At 46.6% G+C, this 20738-nt stretch overlaps 1 protein-coding gene across 1 annotated transcript; it reads left to right on the top strand.

Moving 5' to 3' along the window:
* Nucleotides 1–15498: 15498 nt before the first annotated feature.
* On the top strand, nt 15499–19841 carry LOC118095551 (vomeronasal type-2 receptor 26-like). The gene is made up of 3 exons (XM_060281265.1): nt 15499–15575; nt 17827–17936; nt 18931–19841. The coding sequence occupies exons 1-3, from the start codon at nt 15499–15501 to the stop codon at nt 19839–19841; spliced, it is 1098 nt and encodes a 365-aa protein (XP_060137248.1).
* Nucleotides 19842–20738: the final 897 nt, after the last annotated feature.

Raw genomic sequence — 20738 nt, 5'->3', positions numbered from 1 at the left:
AGGAGGGCCCACTGGCAGAGGATTGGGCAGAGGAACTGGAGACGGTGCACCAGCAGCTCAGAGAACACTTGGAGAGGGCCAAGGAAGCGTACAAGAAGGGGGCAGATCGCCACAGGCAACAAGGGGAGGTCATCAGGGTGGGGGACAAGGTTTGGTTGTCCTCGGAGGGCCTTCCCATTAGAGGGAGGTGCAAAAAGCTGGCGCCCAGACGGCTGGGCCCCTTCACGGTCACGCAACAGGTCAATCCGGTGGCCTTCAGATTGGCACTACCAGAGGACATGAGGGTGCATCCAGTGTTTCATAGATCGCTGCTGTCGCCGTACAGGGAAAGCAGCAGGCTCTGAGACAGCGAACAAACCCCCGAGGGAGGGGGGGAGAGGGAAGGCAGGGAGCAACTCAATGAGGCCACGGCCATCCTTGATTCACGGAGAGGGGTGGGGGGCCTGGAGTACCTCATGGCATGGGAGGATGCTCCACCGTCACAGAATGAATGGGTCCCAGCCACTCAGATACAGGAGGAATTCTTGGTGGAAGAATTTCACGCCCTCTTTCCCCACAGACCCAAGCCCTGGCACATGGAAAGGGAGGGGGAGGGGGAGGGGAGGAAGTACTGGAGAGCAGTTCACCATGGGGATGGGAAGCGGAGTTTGAGGAACCAGAGGAAGAAGTATGGGCGTCGCCGAGATCCACCCAGTCAGAGGGAGAAGCAGACTGGCAGCACATTTTTACCCCCACCAGCTCTGACGGCACGGACTTTTTGGGATTCCAGTCCTCCCAGGCGGAAGGGGGGGGCTCGCAGGACTGGGGGGAGGTGTTCACACCAACGGGCTCAGAAAGTACTGAGTTCTTAGGCTTCCAGTCGTCACCGACACCTGGGGGGGACCTGGGGAGGGGAGAAGGGGAGCTTGGGAGGGGGGTGGATGTGAGGGACAGGGGATATCACGAAGTCCCTCCCCTCCTGAGTTCAAGCCCATCCCCGAGCACAGGGGAAAGCAGAGAGAGTTCCGATTCCAGTGGGGAAGCAGGAAGTCGTGTCCGAGGCTCAGGCAAGGTAGCGGAGCCAGGGTCCCAGGTGGGACAGGAAGGGGCAAATAAGGGGGGGAGACCCATCCCCCCAACTCCGGAATTGCGCAGAAAGCGGAGAGGAAAGAGGATGGGTCTACCCAGGCTTTTGTGTTGGAGAAAGACGCGCCAAAAGCCATTCAGAGGGTCTGAACCCGACTGAACACATAGCTCCGTGTAAATAGCAATGACTTCAGCACTGTAAATACGCAGCACCAATAAAAGAATAAAATGCAGAGCTGTGTAGAGTCGTTACTCTGAAGTAGCCCGCTCCGGCCACTGTGACAATAAGCAAAGAGGAGGCTTCTCCCTGCCTGATTTTAAAATTTACTATGAAGCAGCTGCCTTTTGTTGGTTGAAAGAGTGGTTCACATTGGAAAACGCTGATATTTTGGATTTAGAAGGTTATGACAATGTTTATGGATGGCATGCATATGTATGGTATGATAAGGTAAAGGCCCATGGAAGTTTTAAAAGGCATATAATTAGAAATTCATTGTTTAAGGTTTGGTTCAGATACAAAGATTTGTTAGAAAGGAAAACACCTAACTGGATTTCGCCTTTGGAGGCCAAGGCCCGTAAAAGGTTAAACATGGAGACTGGTTGGTTGAAATATAGAGATTTATTGACTGAAGATGGAGACCAATTTAAGTTAAAAACATATGAGGAGTTGAAAGGTAAACTAGATGATTGGCTCCAATACCATCAGATAAATGTAGTGTTTAAAATGGATAGAGTAATTGGTTTTCAAATTGAGAAGTCAAAGGTGGAAACAGAATTGTTAGAACCTAAGACGAAAATACTTTCTAGAATGTACAAATTGCTGCTAGAATGGCATACAAAAGATGAACAAACTAAAAATGCTATGATTTTGTGGGCAAAGGATGTGGGACATAACATTATGATTGAGGATTGGGAAAAGTTGTGCTAGGAGAATATCAAATTTACTGCGTGTAGTTTATTAAAGGAGAACATAATGAAAATGATGTATAGATGGTATCTCACACCAGAAAAGTTAGCAAAGATTTACCACAACAATGACAATAAATGTTGGAAATGTAAGAAAGAAATAGGTTCATTTTACCACATGTGGTGGACATGTCCACTAGTGAATGACTTCTGGAATAAGATTTATAATGAACTTAAGAAAGTGCTGAAAGGCACTTTTGTTAGGAAACCAGAGGCATTCCTAGTGGGCATTGTAGGAAAGGAGATTCCTAAGAAGAAGGTATCTTTTTTTCTGTACACCACTACAGCAGCGAGACTTTTGATTGCTAAATACTGTAAGCAGCAAGTACTACCAACGATTGATGAATGGCAGATGAAGATGATGGAATTCATGGAATTGGCAGAGATGACCGGACGAATCCGCAACCAGGGAGAACAAGTGATTGAAGACGAATGGAAAGATTTTAAATTGTATTTTAAAAAGTATACTAAAGTTATACTCTAGAATAGAAATTAAGTGGTAAATAAAACTGTGGAATAGTTGAAGTGGTTATTTAGAATAAGAAAATAAGAGAAGTATTATAAAAGGTATTTTTGGAAATAGAATTTGCTACTTAGAAATGTATCTAAGAACCACAGGGACGGGAACCCAAGGAGGTCCCAATCTACACTGTGATAAGGATAAGATTTACTGCTTTATATTTTTTATGTTTTGTTCTGCTGTTTTTTCTTTTTTGTATTTTTGTATTCTTTGTTGTATTTTGTATTTTTGTCTTATTTTTCATTGTTTTGGAAAATTAATAAATATATATATATATAAAAAGAAAATGAAAGAGCTGTGAATTGGGAGATAAACATAAAAAGGTGACATTCATCTTTAAAGGGCTAAAAACATACTAGTTATACAGAATTATTAACTACAGTGTGCCTTGTATTTCAATAATAGGCCTAAAAATACATAATTTTAATCCATTTCAGTCAGGTTTTAGGTCTAATTTTAGGACTGAAACTACTTCAGTTGTTCTAATTGATTATCTGTATTGCTAGAGAGATAGTGGGAGTGTGACCATTTTGATTTTCCTTGATCTCTCAGCAGTTTTGGAGATTTTTTGAGATCTGCATGGTCATTGTCAGAAAGTAGCTTTGCTTGGCCACATGGCTTTTGAGTCGTTGGGTCCCACAAGGATCAATTCTGTGTCCTTGGCTACTCAACATCTATGTGAAACAGTTAAGACTTGTCGTCCAATCACCTGGAGTGTTGCATCATTCAAAAGCTGATAACACAAAACTCCAGCCCTCCAGATATGTAAAAGTTCTAAATATGTTTCCTACTGCACAACTCTGCTTCTGGTTTTTCAAAAAATGGTCAATAAGCCCACCATAAGTATATTAAATCAAAGGATATGCATCAGCCTCTAAATCAACATTGAAATGTCATTGCAGGCTTTTGTCAAATTACTACCACCAAGCCCTTGTCTATGCGTTTGCCATGAATGAGATCAACAAGAACGCTCACCTCTTACCCAACAGCACAATGTCGGCTATCTTTGCTGACACTGCTCGCAATGAAATAGGAATCTGTCAGGCAACTATGGACGTCCTTTTCTTCCACCAGCGGAACCCCCTTAACTACATCCGTGCCAACAAAAACAAGCTAATGGCCATCATTGGAGGGCTCACTACTTCTAATTCAAAGCAGATGCCCCACATATTAAATATCTACAAAGTGCCACAGGTGTGTGTCTTTGCATGCTGTTTGGATAGAAGCCTATTGTTAAGAAGCTTCCTGCAGAATCAAACCTTCCTGCTCTCTATGTTTAATTAGGAGTTTTTAAAACCCCAATTAAGGTAAAAGGTAAAAGGCTATGGGGTTGCGGCGCTCATCTCGCTTTCAGGCCAAGAGATCCAGCGTTTGTCCACAGACAGCTTTCTAGGTCACGACTAAACCGCTTCTGCCGCAATGGAACACCGTGATGGAAACCAGAGTGCACAGAAAAGCAGCGGTGTGCTTGCACTGGTGTGCTTTTGAACTGCTAGGTTGGCAGGAGCTGGGACAGAGCAATAGGAGCTCACCCCATCATGGGGATTCGAACTGCTGACCTTCCAATCGGCAAGCCCAAGAGGCTCGGTGTTTTAGACCACAGCGCCAACCGCAACCCTAAACTATTTATGTACCAGCTTTGTGGCAGTATGGGTGGTCCCTAGGTTGACCAGTGCAGGTCAGCCTGATTGGCACCCCCAAGATTGTATCCATGGGGTGGATCAGGTGGGCTTTGCACGGCCCAAGTTCATAGAACATGCACCCATTTCTACGGATTGGAAAAATAGATAGGGATAGGATCTTTTGAGAACACAGGAGTTTCTTACCTGGTGAATTGCAGTTCAAAATGGGTTCCATATGGCAATGACCACCTTAGAGATGTTGCTTTCAACAGCAATCAATAGGTTGAGTTCAGAGTTTCTTCTAGAGGAGGTGCTACTCCCTGCTCCACAGGCTGTGGTGCCCATGCAGATTAGCACCCCTACAATCAGGCACTGTAACAATGATAGACACCAATTCCTAGGGGCCGAGGCACTTTGCCCCCCACCCTCCAATGTTTCTGTTTTTGAGGGGGCCAGGCCCCAAAAAGAGAGTTCTCTGACTTACCCTGACAAGAGAAGGGAGAGAAAAATAGGGAGAAGGTGGGAGGAAGAAAAAACAAATAAAAGAACAGGAAAAGGGGTGGGGAACCAGACTCTGAGAACATAAGGCTATTGATAGCCTGATCAGACACTGCCTATTCACTCACAGGCAGAGTCAGTTTGGGAAATAGGGGCAGTACCTTCTCCAGAAGAAGCTCCTGTAAAGAATCTTAGCTGGGCACAAACTTAGCCGGAAGATTGTCCCTTTCCTTCACTAATTCTGAGATGCAAAAATTCCCTCCTTCCAAAGCTTTTTTTTTTAAGTGCTCTGATTCATTTGTCTGCATTTTATGTTCATTTAACTATTTAGTAACCCTCCCCAGATTACTGTAGAGAAGAGTTAGGGTATTTTTATTTCTTAGAGGAAGCAAATGAGCTCAAACGTTTATCCTGCTGGACTTTGAAGGAAGTAATTTCAGTTGAGAAGTTTTCAGAAATGGTTGTAGTGTCTAAAAAAAGTCATTGACATTTTTCCTAGCTCAGTTATGCCTCCTTTGACCCTGCATTGAGTGACAAAATACAGTTCCCTTCCATCTATCGGATGATCCCCAGTGAAAATCCTCAGTATGTTGGGATTGTTCAACTCCTTCAGCATTTTGGATGGACTTGGATTGGCCTTGTTGTTTCTGATGATGACACTGGAGAATTATTATTGAGGACTCTCATTCCTTGGCTGTTCCAGAGCAATATTTGTATTGCTTTTACATTAACTATACCAATACTTAAAAAGGTTTGGGATGTACCAATGATAGTTAAGACGGAAAAGGAAAACATCAATTCTATTCTCTCATCAACCCAAGCCAATGTGATTCTTGTTCATGGGAACTCACGGTCTATGGAGGTCTTACGGATGGTCCTGTCATTACAAGAAAATCTTGAAATGAAACAAATAGAGAAGGTTTGGATCATAACAGCTCAGTGGGATTTTATATCAGTACCCCATAGTGATTATTTCCCTTTAAAATCCTTCAACGGAACCTTGTCCTTTGAACTCCACACTAATGATTTGGCAGGGTATCAAGAGTTTCTCGAGACTTTAAATCCTAAACAGTCTACACATTATTTGATCCATCAGTTCTGGTCTACTACATTTAGGTGCTCATTCCCCACACACAACATTCATATTCCTGGTGGAAGACCCTGCACTGGGGAAGAGAAGTTGCGGAGCATCCCTAAAACTGTGTTTGAAATGAGAATTTCTGGGCAGAGCTACAGTATCTACAATGCTGTCTATGCCGTTGCACATGCTCTCCATGCCATGTTTTCATCAAGATTTAAGCAAAAGGCAATGGGAGACAGAGCCACATGGAACCCTTCAAATATTTCCCCATGGCAGGTAGGATTCCTGTATGCATTGTGCACTGTATGGTTTTGGCTTGATGAATGCAGGTTCTTCATCAGAGTAAAGCAGCTTGTTGTTGTTTAGTCGTTTAGTCGTGTCCGACTCTTCGTGACCCCATGGACCATAGCACACCAGGCACTCCTGTCTTGCACTGCCTCCCGCAGTTTGGTCAAACTCATGTCCGTAGCTTTGAGAACACTGTCCAACCATCTCATCCTCTGTCGTCCCCTTCTCCTTGTGCCCTCAATCTTTCCCAACATCAGGGTCTTTTCCAGGGAGTCTTCTCTTCTCATGAGGTGGCCAAAGTATTGGAGCCTCAGCTTCACGATCTGTCCTTCCAGTGAGCACTCAGGGCTGATTTCCTGAAGAATGGATAGGTTTGCAGCTTACTGAATTTAAAAGGAGCTGGACAATAAATAACTTGGCTTTCTTAGACATACACATGTGTGTGTTTTTGAAATTTCTACAACAGATTTCTACATCTGATGTTTTCCAGATGGTCAGGGGGGTTTAAAGTTTTGGTCCAAACCTCTAGAGCCAGCAATTTGCAGAACAGTGTTCTACTTTAAGCTTCTACAACATGCACTTCCAACATCAGCCTCAATTCATGTTTTTTTCCCCTTCTCCAATCTAGCTTCACTCCTTCCTGAAACACATCTGCTTCAACAATAGTGCTGGTGAAGAAATATCTTTCAAAAAAAATGGAGAAATGGCAAGTGGGTATGATATCACCAACGTGGTCACATTCCCCAATAGGTCTTTCCATCGGGTTCGTGTTGGAATGATAAACCCCTGGGGTCCTGCTGGAAAAGAGATCACCATCAATGGAAACGCCATTGTCTGGAATCACAACTATAACCAGGTTGGAATGACTATTATTTTCCATACTGCAAAGGCATATTCTGGCTGTTACTGATTCCACAAAGGAGCTGAGTTAAGCCTGTTTCTTTCTAACTCCATATAGATATTTTAGGAGGAATCTGCACTAAATCCCTTTACTTTTGAGGAAGGTTAAACAAGGATATCAATATGAGGTGCTGTGAGGGCTACTCGTTTGTCTTTGTAAAGCAATTACAACTGATACAAGGAGCTAGTGTACAGGATTCATGCTGCCACGGACATGTAAAATAAAGCAAGTCCCCCTTGGAGTGGCAGGCCTTGCTAATATGCCATCAATATCTTGGGGAACCGAACATTTAAACATGTACATAAAAATACATTCCTTCAGTAGCACCTTAAAGACCAACTAAGTTTTTATTTTGGTATGAGCTTTCGTGTGCATGCACACTTCTTCAGATACCTAGGTATCTGAAGAAGTGTGCATGCACACGAAAGCTCATACCAAAATAAAAACTTAGTTGGTCTTTAAGGTGCTACTGAAGGAATTTTTTTATTTTACTTCGATCCAGACCAACACGGCTACCTACCTGTAACCATAAAAATACATTGTACATATAAAGATATACAGGTGAAACTCGGAAAATTAGAATATCGTCGAAAAGTGCATTTATTTCAGTAACACAACTTAAAAGGTGAAACCAATATATGAGATAGATGCATGACATGCAAAGCAAGATATATCAAGCCTTTATTTGTTGTAATTGTAATTATTTGTCATTAGGCGGGTCAATTATAAATGGAATGTAATTGTTGTTTAGTCGTGTCCGACTCTTCGTGACCCCATGGACCAGAGCACGCCAGGCACTCCTGTCTTCCACTGCCTCCCGCAGCTTGGTCAAACTCATGTTGGTAGCTTCCAACCATCTCGTCCTCTGTCGTCCCCTTCTCCTTGTGCCCTCAATCTTTCCCAGCATCAGGGTCTTTTCCAGGGTCTTCTTCTCATGAGGTGGCCAAAGTATTGGAGCCTCAGCTTCAGGATCTGTCCATCCAGTGAGCACTCAGGGCTGATTTCCTTAAGAAGGGATAGGTTTGATGTTCTTGCAGTCCATGGGACTCTCAAGAGTCTCATCCAGCACCATAATTCAAAAGCATCAATTCTTCGGCTATCAGTGTTCTTTATGGTCCAGCTCTCACTTCCACTGGGAAAGCTCTCACTTTTCACTTCCCACTGGAAAAACCATAGCTTTAACTATACAGACCTTTGTTGGCAAGGTGATGTGTCTGCTTTTTAAGATGAATGTAATTTATGAAATTTAATAGTGATGTTTATTTTTGTATTATTGTAACTATTTGTTTTATTACTGTGGAATTTCCAAAAGAAAGCATTTGTAAAAATTAAAAGAAAAAGAAAAAATAATAAGTTGCATTACTGAAATAAACACACTTTTCGATGATATAGCCACTTCCGCGCCTGCGTCGGAGGTGGGGTTGTGGGCTGCCCGACTGTACCATCGCGTAGGGGATGAGAGCTCATCCCCTACGCGTTGGTATGTTCCCGCCTGCGTCACCCCCGGCCGACCAATGAGGTCGGACGGGGCAGGGCCACATCTTTTAAAGGCCCCCGCAGGCGGGAAGAACTCCCTCTTACTTCCCTGTTCGCCGGAGCGAACGATTCATTTTTACCTTTCTTTTAGCGATCCCTTCCTTTATCTGCTTAGCGCTGTTCTCTCACCTCGCATCCGTTCATTTGGTTCGTTTTATTCTGGTCCGGCTCACGATCGTGCTCCGAGGCTTCGTAGGGCTGCTGAAGCTGCGGCAGGGACCCGCCGGTCAGCCCGTAGCACCAGTCAGCTGTTCCTTCGGGCGCGCTACAAGGAAGCCGGGGAGGATCGCCTTGCTGTAGGGGCTAGCCAGCCGTTTGGCCGCTGTTCCGCCCCAGGGAGGCAGCGCAACTCCGGGCGAGGTTCGCACGCCCGCTCTGCTGTTTACCGCCAGTCAGCTGTTTCTCCGCTTGCCAACCTCCAGCTGTTTTTCCGCGCGCCTGTCGAGTGGAAGTGACTGCCTCCTTGCAGCGCCTATTTCTCCCCCAGCGGAAGTCCTCTGGCCTCATTTGTGCGGTCCGGTGAGCTTGCTGCTTCGGCGGCTTCGTTTGTTTTATATTGCAGAGTGTCTATTTATCGCGGTGAGGGCACTGAGGGGCCATTGTTACCTTCTTGGTGGAGGGGTTCTAAGAACCACGTGGCCGGCGCCATTTTGAGTGGGTCATCTGGCGAAAGCAGCAAGTCGCGGCCGCCATTTTGAGGGTGGCCTCTTTAGGCAACAGCCTCCTTGTCGCCGCCATTTTGAGAGGGAATTGGGGTGATAGCAGTAGTGAGGTCGCCATCGTAGTGGAACGGGTGCAGGCCTCAGCCTTTTAACGCACCGTAGGTGGTTTGCGCCGAACTTATAGTCGCTTCAAATTAAGGCAGGCATCTGCCTCATTAGGGGGGGGGATTGCTGTGTCGTTACTTTAAAGTCATATACTGCATTCTTGGTAAGCTTGGGGGAGGTTCCGTTTACCAGGCAGTCTCCTGAATAGGGCTTGTGTTTCCCCCACTAAACTTGTCTGGGCTTGGAGTTCCGGTTTCCGCCTGCAGGAATGGCGGACCTGTTTTCCATCTCTCTGACCTTCGTAAGGAATTTGGCGGTTGCTAGGGGAGTAAATGGCAACCCCCTACCCTCTCCGGGGGTTACGGAGAGGGGCCGCTGGCCCGCGATGCCCCCAGACCCACTCCGACTGTTTTTGGAGTGGGGGGAGCTTGGGCTGAGCACTTACAAGGGCCAGGACTCCCGGACGCTAATCTGCATGGCGGGGATTTCCATGGTTAAAGAAGATAATTAGCCTTAAATCTATGGACATACTTCAGAAGGAGGGGAAGAAGCGCTGTTTACTGCTGAGAAATTTATGCTGCTGAGGGAGAGGAGTCAAAGATTGTACAGCATCTGGAAGAAGGATTGATGGGGACGGAGCGATAAGGGAAGTGAGTTTTTATTTTTATTTTCTTCATATTGTTGCCTCGTACCTTCCCAGACGCGATGTCCTGGCTTGTTTGGAGTGAAAGAGAAGCAAAAGACTGTGTGAGTTGAACTTTATAACTGTTGTTACTGAGCATATTTTTTAAAGATGTGGAGTTGCCGATGAGAAAAGCCCCCCCCTAGTCGGACGGAAGGAGTTCTGGACGCGTTCGGAGGATTTATGAGCTGTGACGCACTTTAAATTGGAGCAGCGACCTGAAGCTAAGTTCAGCTATAGGGCAAGGAGATCCATTAATTTATCAAGAGTCTATGGTTTGATGTTTGGGTCTCCTGCCTGGAAAAGCTGTAAATTCTATAATGATCGTAAATCTTCATGGCTATGAGAGAAAACGAAAGTGATTTGAGCTTTTTAAAATGGTGCTGCTTCGAACTGCTTCGACGCAACAGGGAGCTCCATTAAGAAGATTTATGGGGAGGCTGGACTGATTAACTCACACAGGAGAAAGAACATCTGTGAAACTTTGTTTGATATTTATCTCAGCAGCTGGGAAACAATCGGATGAAAGTGGAAAACATCTATGTGACTGTAAGGGGAAGATCTGGATTATTATGAACTTGGAGGACGATTTGAACTTTAGAAAAAAGACGGCAGTGGACAGTTGCGAGGAATTCCCAATTTCTTGAAGCATGGGAACCCAAATAAAAAATTCTTTAGATGATTTGGCATAACATTCGGTTTGATTGATATATATATGTGTATAATTTGAAATATTGAATGTGATATAATTGGTTTTAATTGGAAAATTAATAAAAATATTTTTTTTATATAAACTTGTCTGGGCTTTAGTTAGCTTACCCCGCCATAGTTTCTCCCGTAATTAGTTTAGTTGATTGCTCTGATCCAATCTTATTGCTTGGCTGAAGTGCATTATTAGCCTGCTTCGTGATTTCCAAGGCCGAAATAATATACCCTGACATAATAATTGGGCGGGAATTCAATTCGAATACTTAACTATTGCTTAAACTGATTAATCTTGGTCATTGACTAATCTGAGCGTTTTATTTACTTGCTGTAATTAATTGTTCGTGGTTCTGCATCATTGGGAATTCAGCTGTGCTGCTCTAGTTGCTGTATTACCCGGGCTGGTGTATGCTCGCATTATAATTACAGTGCATTTAATTAACTTGGTTAACTAGTGGGTTCGATTAGCAGTTTCCTGTAGTATTAATTGCCCCCCCTTTTTTGTGCAATTTTAAATACATAATAAATTAATATTGGTGCACACACATATACGCACACACACTCACACTCACGCACGCATACATATACACGCACACGCTAACACACAAGCAGACACAGATACGCGCACACGTTCACGCTCTCATAAGCACATATAGGCAATACATATAGGTAGCAATAGGAAACTTTTGGTGAGTTTTTAGCGAGTATACTTTACCTTGGCAATTCCCAATAATGGCTTCCAAGCGCCAGCAAGGCAAGGCCTCTTCCAAGGGCCCTGCAGCTCCCACACGCCCGCAAGGTAAGACCTCGGCGAAGAGCCCTGCAGCCCAGGACAAAACTGAGGCCTTGGTGCGTGTGGTCTCCACGCTTCAAAAAACCCAGCTAGATGTTTGCAAGCAGCTGGCGGCCATTGCAAAGTCGCTGGCCCCAGCGGCTGCTGCCACACCGGAGGACCCTCGTGAGTCTCAGGAGGGGATTGCTGAGTCACAGGATTTCATCCTTGACACGGGTTTGACAGATAGCGATTTGCCTTGTACCTCTGCTTCTCTATTTTCCAGCTCTAGCTCCGAACGGGATGACAATGTGAGTCAAGCCCAGCGGACGCGGGGGCAGAAGGCGCGTGCTACTGCCCCCAACTCCCAGGGGCAGGGGATGGGGTCTCAATCCACAGGTTCTCCCAGTCAGTCAACCACAGGTCACCAGGCGGCCCAGGCTGGCCAAGCCCTGGTGCAACAGGGGACCAGGGATTCCGATACATCTGGGGATGAAGGTACCTCCAGACCTGGAGGGGGTACCGAGGAGGAGCCTCGGATCGAGGAGGAGCGTCAAGGAGGAAAAGCCAAGAAGAAGACCAACAAGCGCAAGAGGAGCAGGGACGACTCGGACTCTTCAGGTACGTCCTCCGACTCGGATGGGGACATTCCGATGGAATATTACTGGGGGATTGCGGAAGACCAGATCGGCCTTCCTCTATGGATACACAGGCGGAGATCGAGCGCCCATCGCAAGGGTTTTAAAGGCACACTAGAATGGAGGGATGGCGCCTTGGTGCCTGATTCTAAGTATTCCACCAATTTGGACACTGACATTATCCTGGGGTCACATTTGTCTAATAAGAAAAGGGAAAAAATTCTGAACTGTGATTTTATCGACATTTTCACCCTTCTACCTCTGGCGCAAACACTGGGGAAGGGTGAAAAGAGGAGGGATTATGGGAGGCGCAGATATTCGACCCCCCGCGCTGACCGTACTTTCGAAAATTGGCTGGAAGGTATCCACATCTGGGCGGCGGTTATCTCGGCTGCATACCCTAAGAGGGCTATGCACTTGTGGGCCTACGTAGCCGACGTTAGGTTGGCAAATAAGATGGCAGGTGAGGTGGCCGCTTTAAATTACGACGAAGCCTTTCGTAGGAACGCGTCCCAGAATCCAAAGACCCGATGGGATATGCGCCATCAGCATTTTTGGAGACACCACGTTGTTCCATACGTGGAAAGGAAGCAGACGGATCCCCCTAAGTCAGGAAGGTTAGAGCCCAGGAGGGACCCGCGCCGTAGGGTCTGCTGGGAATATAATAAGGGCATCTGTCAGCGGCCCAACTGCAAATATACGCATGAGTGCGAAAAATGTTTGGGTCAGCACCCAGGAGTGTCATGTTTCAAAGGGAAGCAGTCCTTTCGGGGCGGTCGGGCCGGCGGGCACCAGGGCCCCAGACACACTACCGGCGCCCCCCAGGGAGCAAGCGGTCATAGGTTCCAATAGATCCCTCTCTCTGGCTTTCTCCCCTACAAAGCTCGGCCCCCTAAAAAATTTATTGTATCTCTATCCTAATAGAAAAGCGGCTAACTACCTTTGGGGGGGTTCTCCTCCGGTTTTCGTATCCCAGTAAAAAGCCCACCCCTTTCAAACAACCCCCCCAATCAAAAATCTGTTAGAGAAAGACCCGACATAGCGAGTAAGAAAATTAACAAAGAAATTTCAGCCGGTCGGGTGGCAGGTTCTTTTGCACTTCCACCTATACCTGAGCTCCATATTTCCCCATTAGGTATAGTCCCGAAAAAAGCGCCAGGCGAATTTAGGCTCATTCACAATCTCTCACATCCAAGAGGTAGATCCGTAAACGACGGCATACCTCAAGAGCTTTGCACAGTGAAATATGCCTCCTTTGACCAGGCGGTGAAGCTCGTAAGGCAATTCGGTAAGGGCGCCTTGATGGCGAAGTGTGACATCGAATCAGCATTTCGCCTCCTACCGGTCCACCCAGAGGACTTTAGATGGCTGGGTTTCAGGTTCAATGGGGCATATTTCATTGACAAGGCGATGCCTATGGGTTGTTCCGTGGCTTGTTCGGCATTTGAGGCCTTCAGCACGTTCCTGGATTGGGCACTTCGTTTTAAAACTGGCCTGTCGGGGGTCTCGCATTATTTGGACGACTTTCTCTTCGTGGCTAGGGCTAATAGTTCGGAGTGTGCAGCCCTTATGCAGGCATTCTCAGCTCTGGCGCAGGAGCTGGGGGTGCCACTAGCAGCGGAAAAAACTGAGGGTCCCATATCCCGTTTAACTTATTTGGGCATAGAATTGGACACCGTAGAGCAAACCTCGCGTTTGCCTGCCGATAAAATTAATTGCCTCAAGGAGACTATTGAACAGCTCATCCCTTGTAAGAAACTCACTCTTAGACAAATCCAATCTCTACTGGGTCACCTGAATTTTGCGTGTAAGGTAATATCACCGGGCCGCCGCTTCTGCCTGCGATTAGCCAGACTCACGGCAGGTCTAACTAAACCGTTCCACAGGAAGCGACTCCCCCGTGGCGTAAAGGCTGACCTTGAGTCCTGGCTGACTTTTCTAAAAAATTATAATGGGGTATCCCTATGGCAGGACAATATGGTCCTGCACTCCGACTTCCAGGTACAGTCGGACGCGGCGGGTTCCTTGGGTTTCGGAGTCTACTTTAAGGGTAGATGGTGCGCTCAGCGCTGGCCGGCCAGCTGGCAGGGTACTGACATTACGCGCGACCTAACATTCTTAGAGTTCTTCCCTATAGTCGTAGCGGTGCATTTGTGGTCAGAAGAATTCAGGAATCGACGAGTCTGCTTCAGAACCGACAATCAAGCGGTGGTCAGCGTCCTAGCTCGCCAATCATCAAGATCTCCAAGAGTGTCATCTCTCTTACGCCATTTTGTCCTACTGAGTTTGAAATTCAACATGCATTTTTCAGCCAAATTTGTACCAGGGCTTAATAATAACATCGCGGATGCTTTGTCTCGCTTCCAGATGGACCGCTTCCGCTCGTTGGCACCAGAGGCATGCAGGTGGCCGGAGCTGTTCCCGGAACATCTTTGGAACCTTGGGAGCGCGAAATTCTAAAGGGAGTATTTGCGTCGGTTGCCCCCTCCACCCTTAGCTCTTATAAGCGGGCTTGGTCGGAGTTCAATAAGTTCAGGCAGAAAGGAATCACTGATTCTATCCCCATACCGCCTAGCCAGGAAGAGGTCATGCGATACTTAGTGCATTTGAGGAACCTGGGTCGAGCCGCAAGGACCCTTCAAATTCACACCTCGGCCATATCATTTTTCTCAAAATCACTTTATTTCATAGACCCGTGCGATAGTTTCCATGTACGCAGAGCCATGGAGGGCTGGCGTCGGCTTCAGCCTCCAGCCAGTGATGTTAGGCGGCCTGTCACGTTTGACATTTTGGTTCAAATACACAAACATCTGAGGACCCTTTGCTGGTCGAAATTCGAAGCGCGCTTATTTTCAGCAGCGTTTTCGATAGCCTACTTCGGGGCGCTCAGAGTAGGGGAGGTGGTCTGCGAGGACCACACAGATGGCATTACACGGGGCATTTTAGTAGGGGATGTGTCTCTGTCCGACGCCCAGGTTCTAATACACATCCGACGGTCTAAGACTGACCAAAAAGGAAGAGGCGCTGTTATGCGCCTCCCGGCGACAGGGGCTGCTGGGCCGTGTCCGGTAAAAGATACCAGGAGGTTCCTTTACCTGCGCCCGGCCGGCCCGGGTCCCCTCCTTATTCATCTGGACAAGGCCAGGCTAACTCGCCATCAATTTACCAGGGTCCTGCGCAAGGCCATTGCCTATTGCGGGTATGACCCCAGCGAGTTTTCGGCCCACTCTTTCAGGATTGGCGCGGCCACGTCAGCCATGCACCTGGGCCTTTCATCCGAGAGAATTCAGGACCTGGGGAGGTGGAAATCAAGCGCATACAAGAAGTACATTCGCACGTAGCAGTGACAGGGTAGCCACAGCTGATCCCCAGTCTCATCCTTTGTTTTCCAGGTGACCAGATAGTGCGCATTTGGATAGCCGGGCACAGCATAGTCCATTGGGCCCGCAATAGGGCGATGGCGGTGGGCCTGGGGAACGGGCTGGGCCTCCCAGAAGCCGTGGAAGTGTCCTGGATCGCAAAGAGAGGCATGAGGTGGAACGAGTTGATGCCGATCATTAAAACCCGAGCTGCTTCGCTCGGCTATCCCGACCTGCTAGTGCTGCAGCTAGGGGAGAATGATCTAGCTTACCGGAATGCAGTGGACTTGAAATTGGAAATATTCCGTGACCTTAATATCCTATTGGATTCCGCCCCGGGGATGACGCTGCTTTGGTCCTCCCTGCTGGAGAGGCGCATTTGGCGCGATGGACGCTGCCCTATTGCTATGAACAGAACCAGGCGGCGCTTGAATTCCTTCGTGATCCGCAGGGTAATATCCCTGAATGGCCGTGTTGTCGCGCACCCGAGTTTGAAACAGAGCGAAGCAGCCCTTTATCGCTATGACGGTGTGCATCTGTCGCCAAGGGGGGATGATATATGGCTCGAGGACATTATTTCGGAAATACAAGATTGGTTACAAGTTAGAGTACATAACTAGGCGAAAAAGAGACTAGGACCACAGCCCCTGTAATAATGGCAATACTTAAAATAATTAATTAATTAACTTGAATTGGGATGTAGGGTGGTATTACTGTAAGCGGATTGGCGGCGAGCCAGGAGGGGCTCGAGTGGCGGTTAGGCGTTGGAAATTTACATAACAATTAGATGGAGGAGGGGCAAGTCACGTCATCAGCTGCCCTAATCTGGAGAAGTAATTCCGTTAAAGGATTCCGGGGGCGAGGCCTGGTCCTGAGCCTGGAGTTGCCTGGGCCGTAAGGCACGCCCCTTCGGTGGCCACAGGGGGAGCTCTAGTAGATTTACGTCGCGGGGCTCCTTGCTGGTGGTTAACTTCTCATGGACTTCAACACACGGGTTGGAGTCGGATATAGTCCGTTAGGTTCCAACGCCTAAGCCAATTCCGCTTTACATGGATTAATAAAGTTGTGGCCTTAACCACCCAATTAATTAAATCTTATTCCGGTGTCATGAGTCTTTATTCTGGGGAAGGAGGGCATATTGCCACACAAAGCCACTTCCGCGCCTGCGTCGGAGGTGGGGTTGTGGGCTGCCCGACTGTACCATCGCGTAGGGGATGAGAGCTCATCCCCTACGCGTTGGTATGTTCCCGCCTGCGTCACCCCCGGCCGACCAATGAGGTCGACGGGGCGGGGCCACATCTTTTAAAGGCCCCCGCAGGCGGGAAGAACTCCCTCTTACTTCCCTGTTCGCCGGAGCGAACGATTCACCCGCCCGCCCACCCCTTAAAAAGAGGTCAGGGGACGCTGCTATGGACGTCAGTTGGTCGCCCTGGCTGGCCAGGGGGCTGGGTAGGATTTTTCCCATACTGGAGTAGCCATGATGGGTTTTTCGCCTACCTCGTAGCATGTCGTCACAACTTAGGTTAGGCGGTTAGGCGTTGGAAATTTACATAACAATTAGATGGAGGAGGGGCAAGTCACGTCATCAGCTGCCCTAATCTGGAGAAGTAATTCCGTTAAAGGATTCCGGGGGCGAGGCCTGGTCCTGAGCCTGGAGTTGCCTGGGCCGTAAGGCACGCCCCTTCGGTGGCCACAGGGGGAGCTCTAGTAGATTTACGTCACGGGGCTCCTTGCTGGTGGTTAACTTCTCATGGACTTCAACACACGGGTTGGAGTCGGATATAGTCCGTTAGGTTCCAACGCCTAAGCCAATTCCGCTTTACATGGATTAATAAAGTTGTGGCCTTAACCACCCAATTAATTAAATCTTATTCCGGTGTCATGAGTCTTTATTCTGGGGAAGGAGGGCATATTGCCACACAATCTAATTTTCCAGGTTTCACCTGTATTTGCAATGTACTTTCCCCTAGAGAATGATGTCAAGGGGGGTCATAATTTGCTCAGTGCATAAGGAGCTCCTCTTAGATCCACAGCATTCTGGATTTTTTGATATGCCAGAGTATAGTAGTTCCCAGTGGAGTTTGAAGTCACAGCAAGAATCAGCTCTACTCAGGAGCTCTGATTGGGGAACCAGTCCTAGCATGCCTTGCACTTGGTGTTTTTAAAATGCACTAAATGCTCACTCCATTTGCCTGGGAATGATCAAGAGAACAATTTCAAGCCAATGATAGTTCCTCTGCAATTGTGTCTACCTGTTCCATACGTGACACCATGCATGATATCAAGTGTGGGATGGGTGAGCTCAGCTTGGAGGAAATTAGAATGGTTGCTGGAATTCATTTAAGCCTATGGGGCAAAAATTCCCCCAAACGGATCCACTCTATAATCTTGCTTCCTGTGTTTTATGAGTTATTACCTCAATCCAGATGTGTTGAGAGTTGCCGTCCTGGACACAGCAAGGTCATGCAAGAGGGGCAACAGATTTGTTGTTATGTTTGCCGTCAGTGCCCTGAACAAATGATTTCCATCCTGACTGGTAAGTGGAGATTGAAGTAAGTAGAGACGGCAGTTACATAAGGATGGTAATCCAGACTTTGTAAAATAAATTTTCAGCTTTACACATAGAAGTGCCCACTTAGTGCCCACCGCACCATACAGCAATCACTTTGATGCAATGAAAGGCCCATTGGTGATAAAGAACTTAGAAAGAGCTTGCATGCAACTTATTTTGACAGAGTCTGTCAAACACATGTTTGTATTCAATTCTACAATTGTGCAGACAATTTCATTAAACAGACATTAAAATTTATTTATTCCATGAAAATGTTTGAGAGATAGCACCTCTCCAATGTATAGCTGGAGGGAATTGCAAATGGTGAGTGCCACACTTAAGACCTGATTCCTATACTACATGGAAGATACCATACAATATGGAATTTGTGTGTGTGTGTGTGTGTGTGTGTCTGTGTGTGTCTGTGTCTGTGTCTGTGTCTGTGTCTATATCTATCTAGATGAGGGGTAGTCAACCTTTTTATACCTACCGCCCACTAATGCATCTTTCTTGATGGTAAAATGTCATTGCCGCCCACCAGTGCTTTACCACAAGTACTCTTTAATAATTGTCTTATCATTTCTTCCAAAATGAAATAGGAATTACATTTTTCTTCTCCAAGAGATATATCTTCAAAACCATAATTCTATACACAATATTATACAGTCATATGTTGGTTCTTGAACGGAATCCGCTCTGGAAGTCTGTTCGACCTTCAGATTGTTTGAAAACCAAGGCGCAGCTTCTGATTGGCTGCAGGAGATCAGAAGCCACGGAAGCTGCGTCAGATGTTCGGGTTCCAAAGAACGTTTGCAAACCGGAACACTCACTTTCGGGTTTGCAGTATTTGGGAGCCAAAATGTTTGAGTCGCAAGGCGTTCGACAACCAAGGTATAACTGTATTGTTCATTTATTCTACATTAAGAACCTACATGGGCTTACATGTACATTTTCATCTATTGTGACATATAACTTTCAGATGCAGATCATTGCAACAAGTGCCCTGACGATCAGCACCCAAACAAGAATCAGGACCAGTGTATCTCCAAGAATATTGTCTATTTAGCTTATGGAGAATCCTTGGGAATTATTCTGGCTTCAGTTGCTCTTTTCCTTTCCCTGATCACCTTTGTGATAATGTGGATCTTCATTCAACATAAGGAGACTCCCATCGTCAAGGCCAACAACTGGAACATCACCCGCACCCTCCTCATTTCCCTATTGCTTTGCTTTCTCTGCTCCTTCCTATTCATTGGAAAGCCTGGGAAGGTGACCTGCCTTCTCCGTCAAACCATATTTGGGATTGTCTTTTCCCTGGCTGTTTCTTGTGTGTTGGCAAAGACTATCACTGTGGTTCTGGCCTTCATGGCCACCAAGCCAGGAAACAGGATGAGGAAATGGATGGGGAAGAGGCTGGCAGTGTCAGTCGTCATCCTCTGCACTCTTATTCAAACTGGCATCTGTGCACTGTGGTTGGCAACCTCTCCTCCCTTCCCAGAGTTTGACATGCATTCACAGACTACCCAAATCATTGTGCAATGCAATGAAGGATCAGGCCCCATGCTTTATACTGTCCTGGGCTACATGGGTCTTCTGGCCATCATCAGCTTCACTGTGGCTTTCTTAGCCAGGAAGTTGCCTGATACTTTCAATGAAGCAAAGCTCATCACCTTCAGCATGTTGGTCTTCTGCAGTGTTTGGTTATCCTTTGTCCCCACCTACCTGAGCACCAAAGGAAAATATATGGTGGCTGTGGAGATCTTCTCCATTTTAGCCTCTAGTGTAGGATTGCTGGGTTGCATATTCCTCCCAAAGGTCTATATTATTGTACTTAGACCAGAATTGAATGCCAGGGATCAACTAATAAGGAAACAGAATTTTGCCATCTGATTGATTGTATTTTGTAGTTGTTCCAATTTGGGTAATTATCCACCATGCTATTAGACTTCCTGTCCTTCTGCAATGGTAGTGGGATCCCAAGGCCCCCGGGAAGACAGAAACACAAATCATATCCACCTCAGGAGTTGATGAATTACTCCTCTTCATTTATAAATAAAAGTGAATGTACCAGGAATCTGAATGCAAAAACACTCTGCTAATTTTGAATCCTGTTGATTAATATAGCATATTGCCACCAACAAGTGGAGGTGGAACAGAACCATCATGGGTAGTAGTGATTGATAGTTAAATTCCAAGTCTTCTCTCACAAGTATGTACAGTTCTGATGTAGGCTAAGTCTTACTACTTTGCTTGTGAGTTTCCTGAGGAGATTATAGCTCAGCAGTCGTCCTGTATCACAAGGGGCTTGTGACGTGTCGTATAGACAGGAAACAGGAAGTAGTACCTGTTGCTATTGTGTATCTGTATATATGACATCGTCTGTTTCTGTTCTGTCTGTTGTGTTGAAGCTTCCAGCCGGGATGGATCTGTCCAGTCCGGGCTGGTGTCAATAAATCTTACTTGTTTTAATGAACAAGGGATTGAAAGTGATTTATTTCACGAGCACTGAAAGCTGGAAAGTTTCCGCTGCTACAAGCTGCAGTTTGAACTGTTATCTAAACTTCAGAAGAAAGAATTCCGAGACGTTTAGGAAATGAGGTTTGACTTTCGTGATAGAAGCAGAAACTGCGCAACGGGAGCGCACTGGACAGCTATCTGCTACGCAGCTTGGACTTGGATGCAGGCAAATAGATGCCTGACAAGCGTGCTAAGCAAGGAGTTCTTGCTACGCTGCTACAACTCTGCTAAAAGGTTATGGAGGCAATAAATTCAGCTTTCAAGTGCCCA

Source organism: Zootoca vivipara, chromosome 13 (genome assembly GCF_963506605.1).
Source record: "Zootoca vivipara chromosome 13, rZooViv1.1, whole genome shotgun sequence".
In the NCBI taxonomy this organism is placed as follows: Eukaryota; Metazoa; Chordata; class Lepidosauria; order Squamata; family Lacertidae; genus Zootoca; species Zootoca vivipara.
The sequence above is the reverse complement of the archived record's forward strand: the minus strand, read 5'-3'. Positions and strand labels throughout refer to the sequence as shown.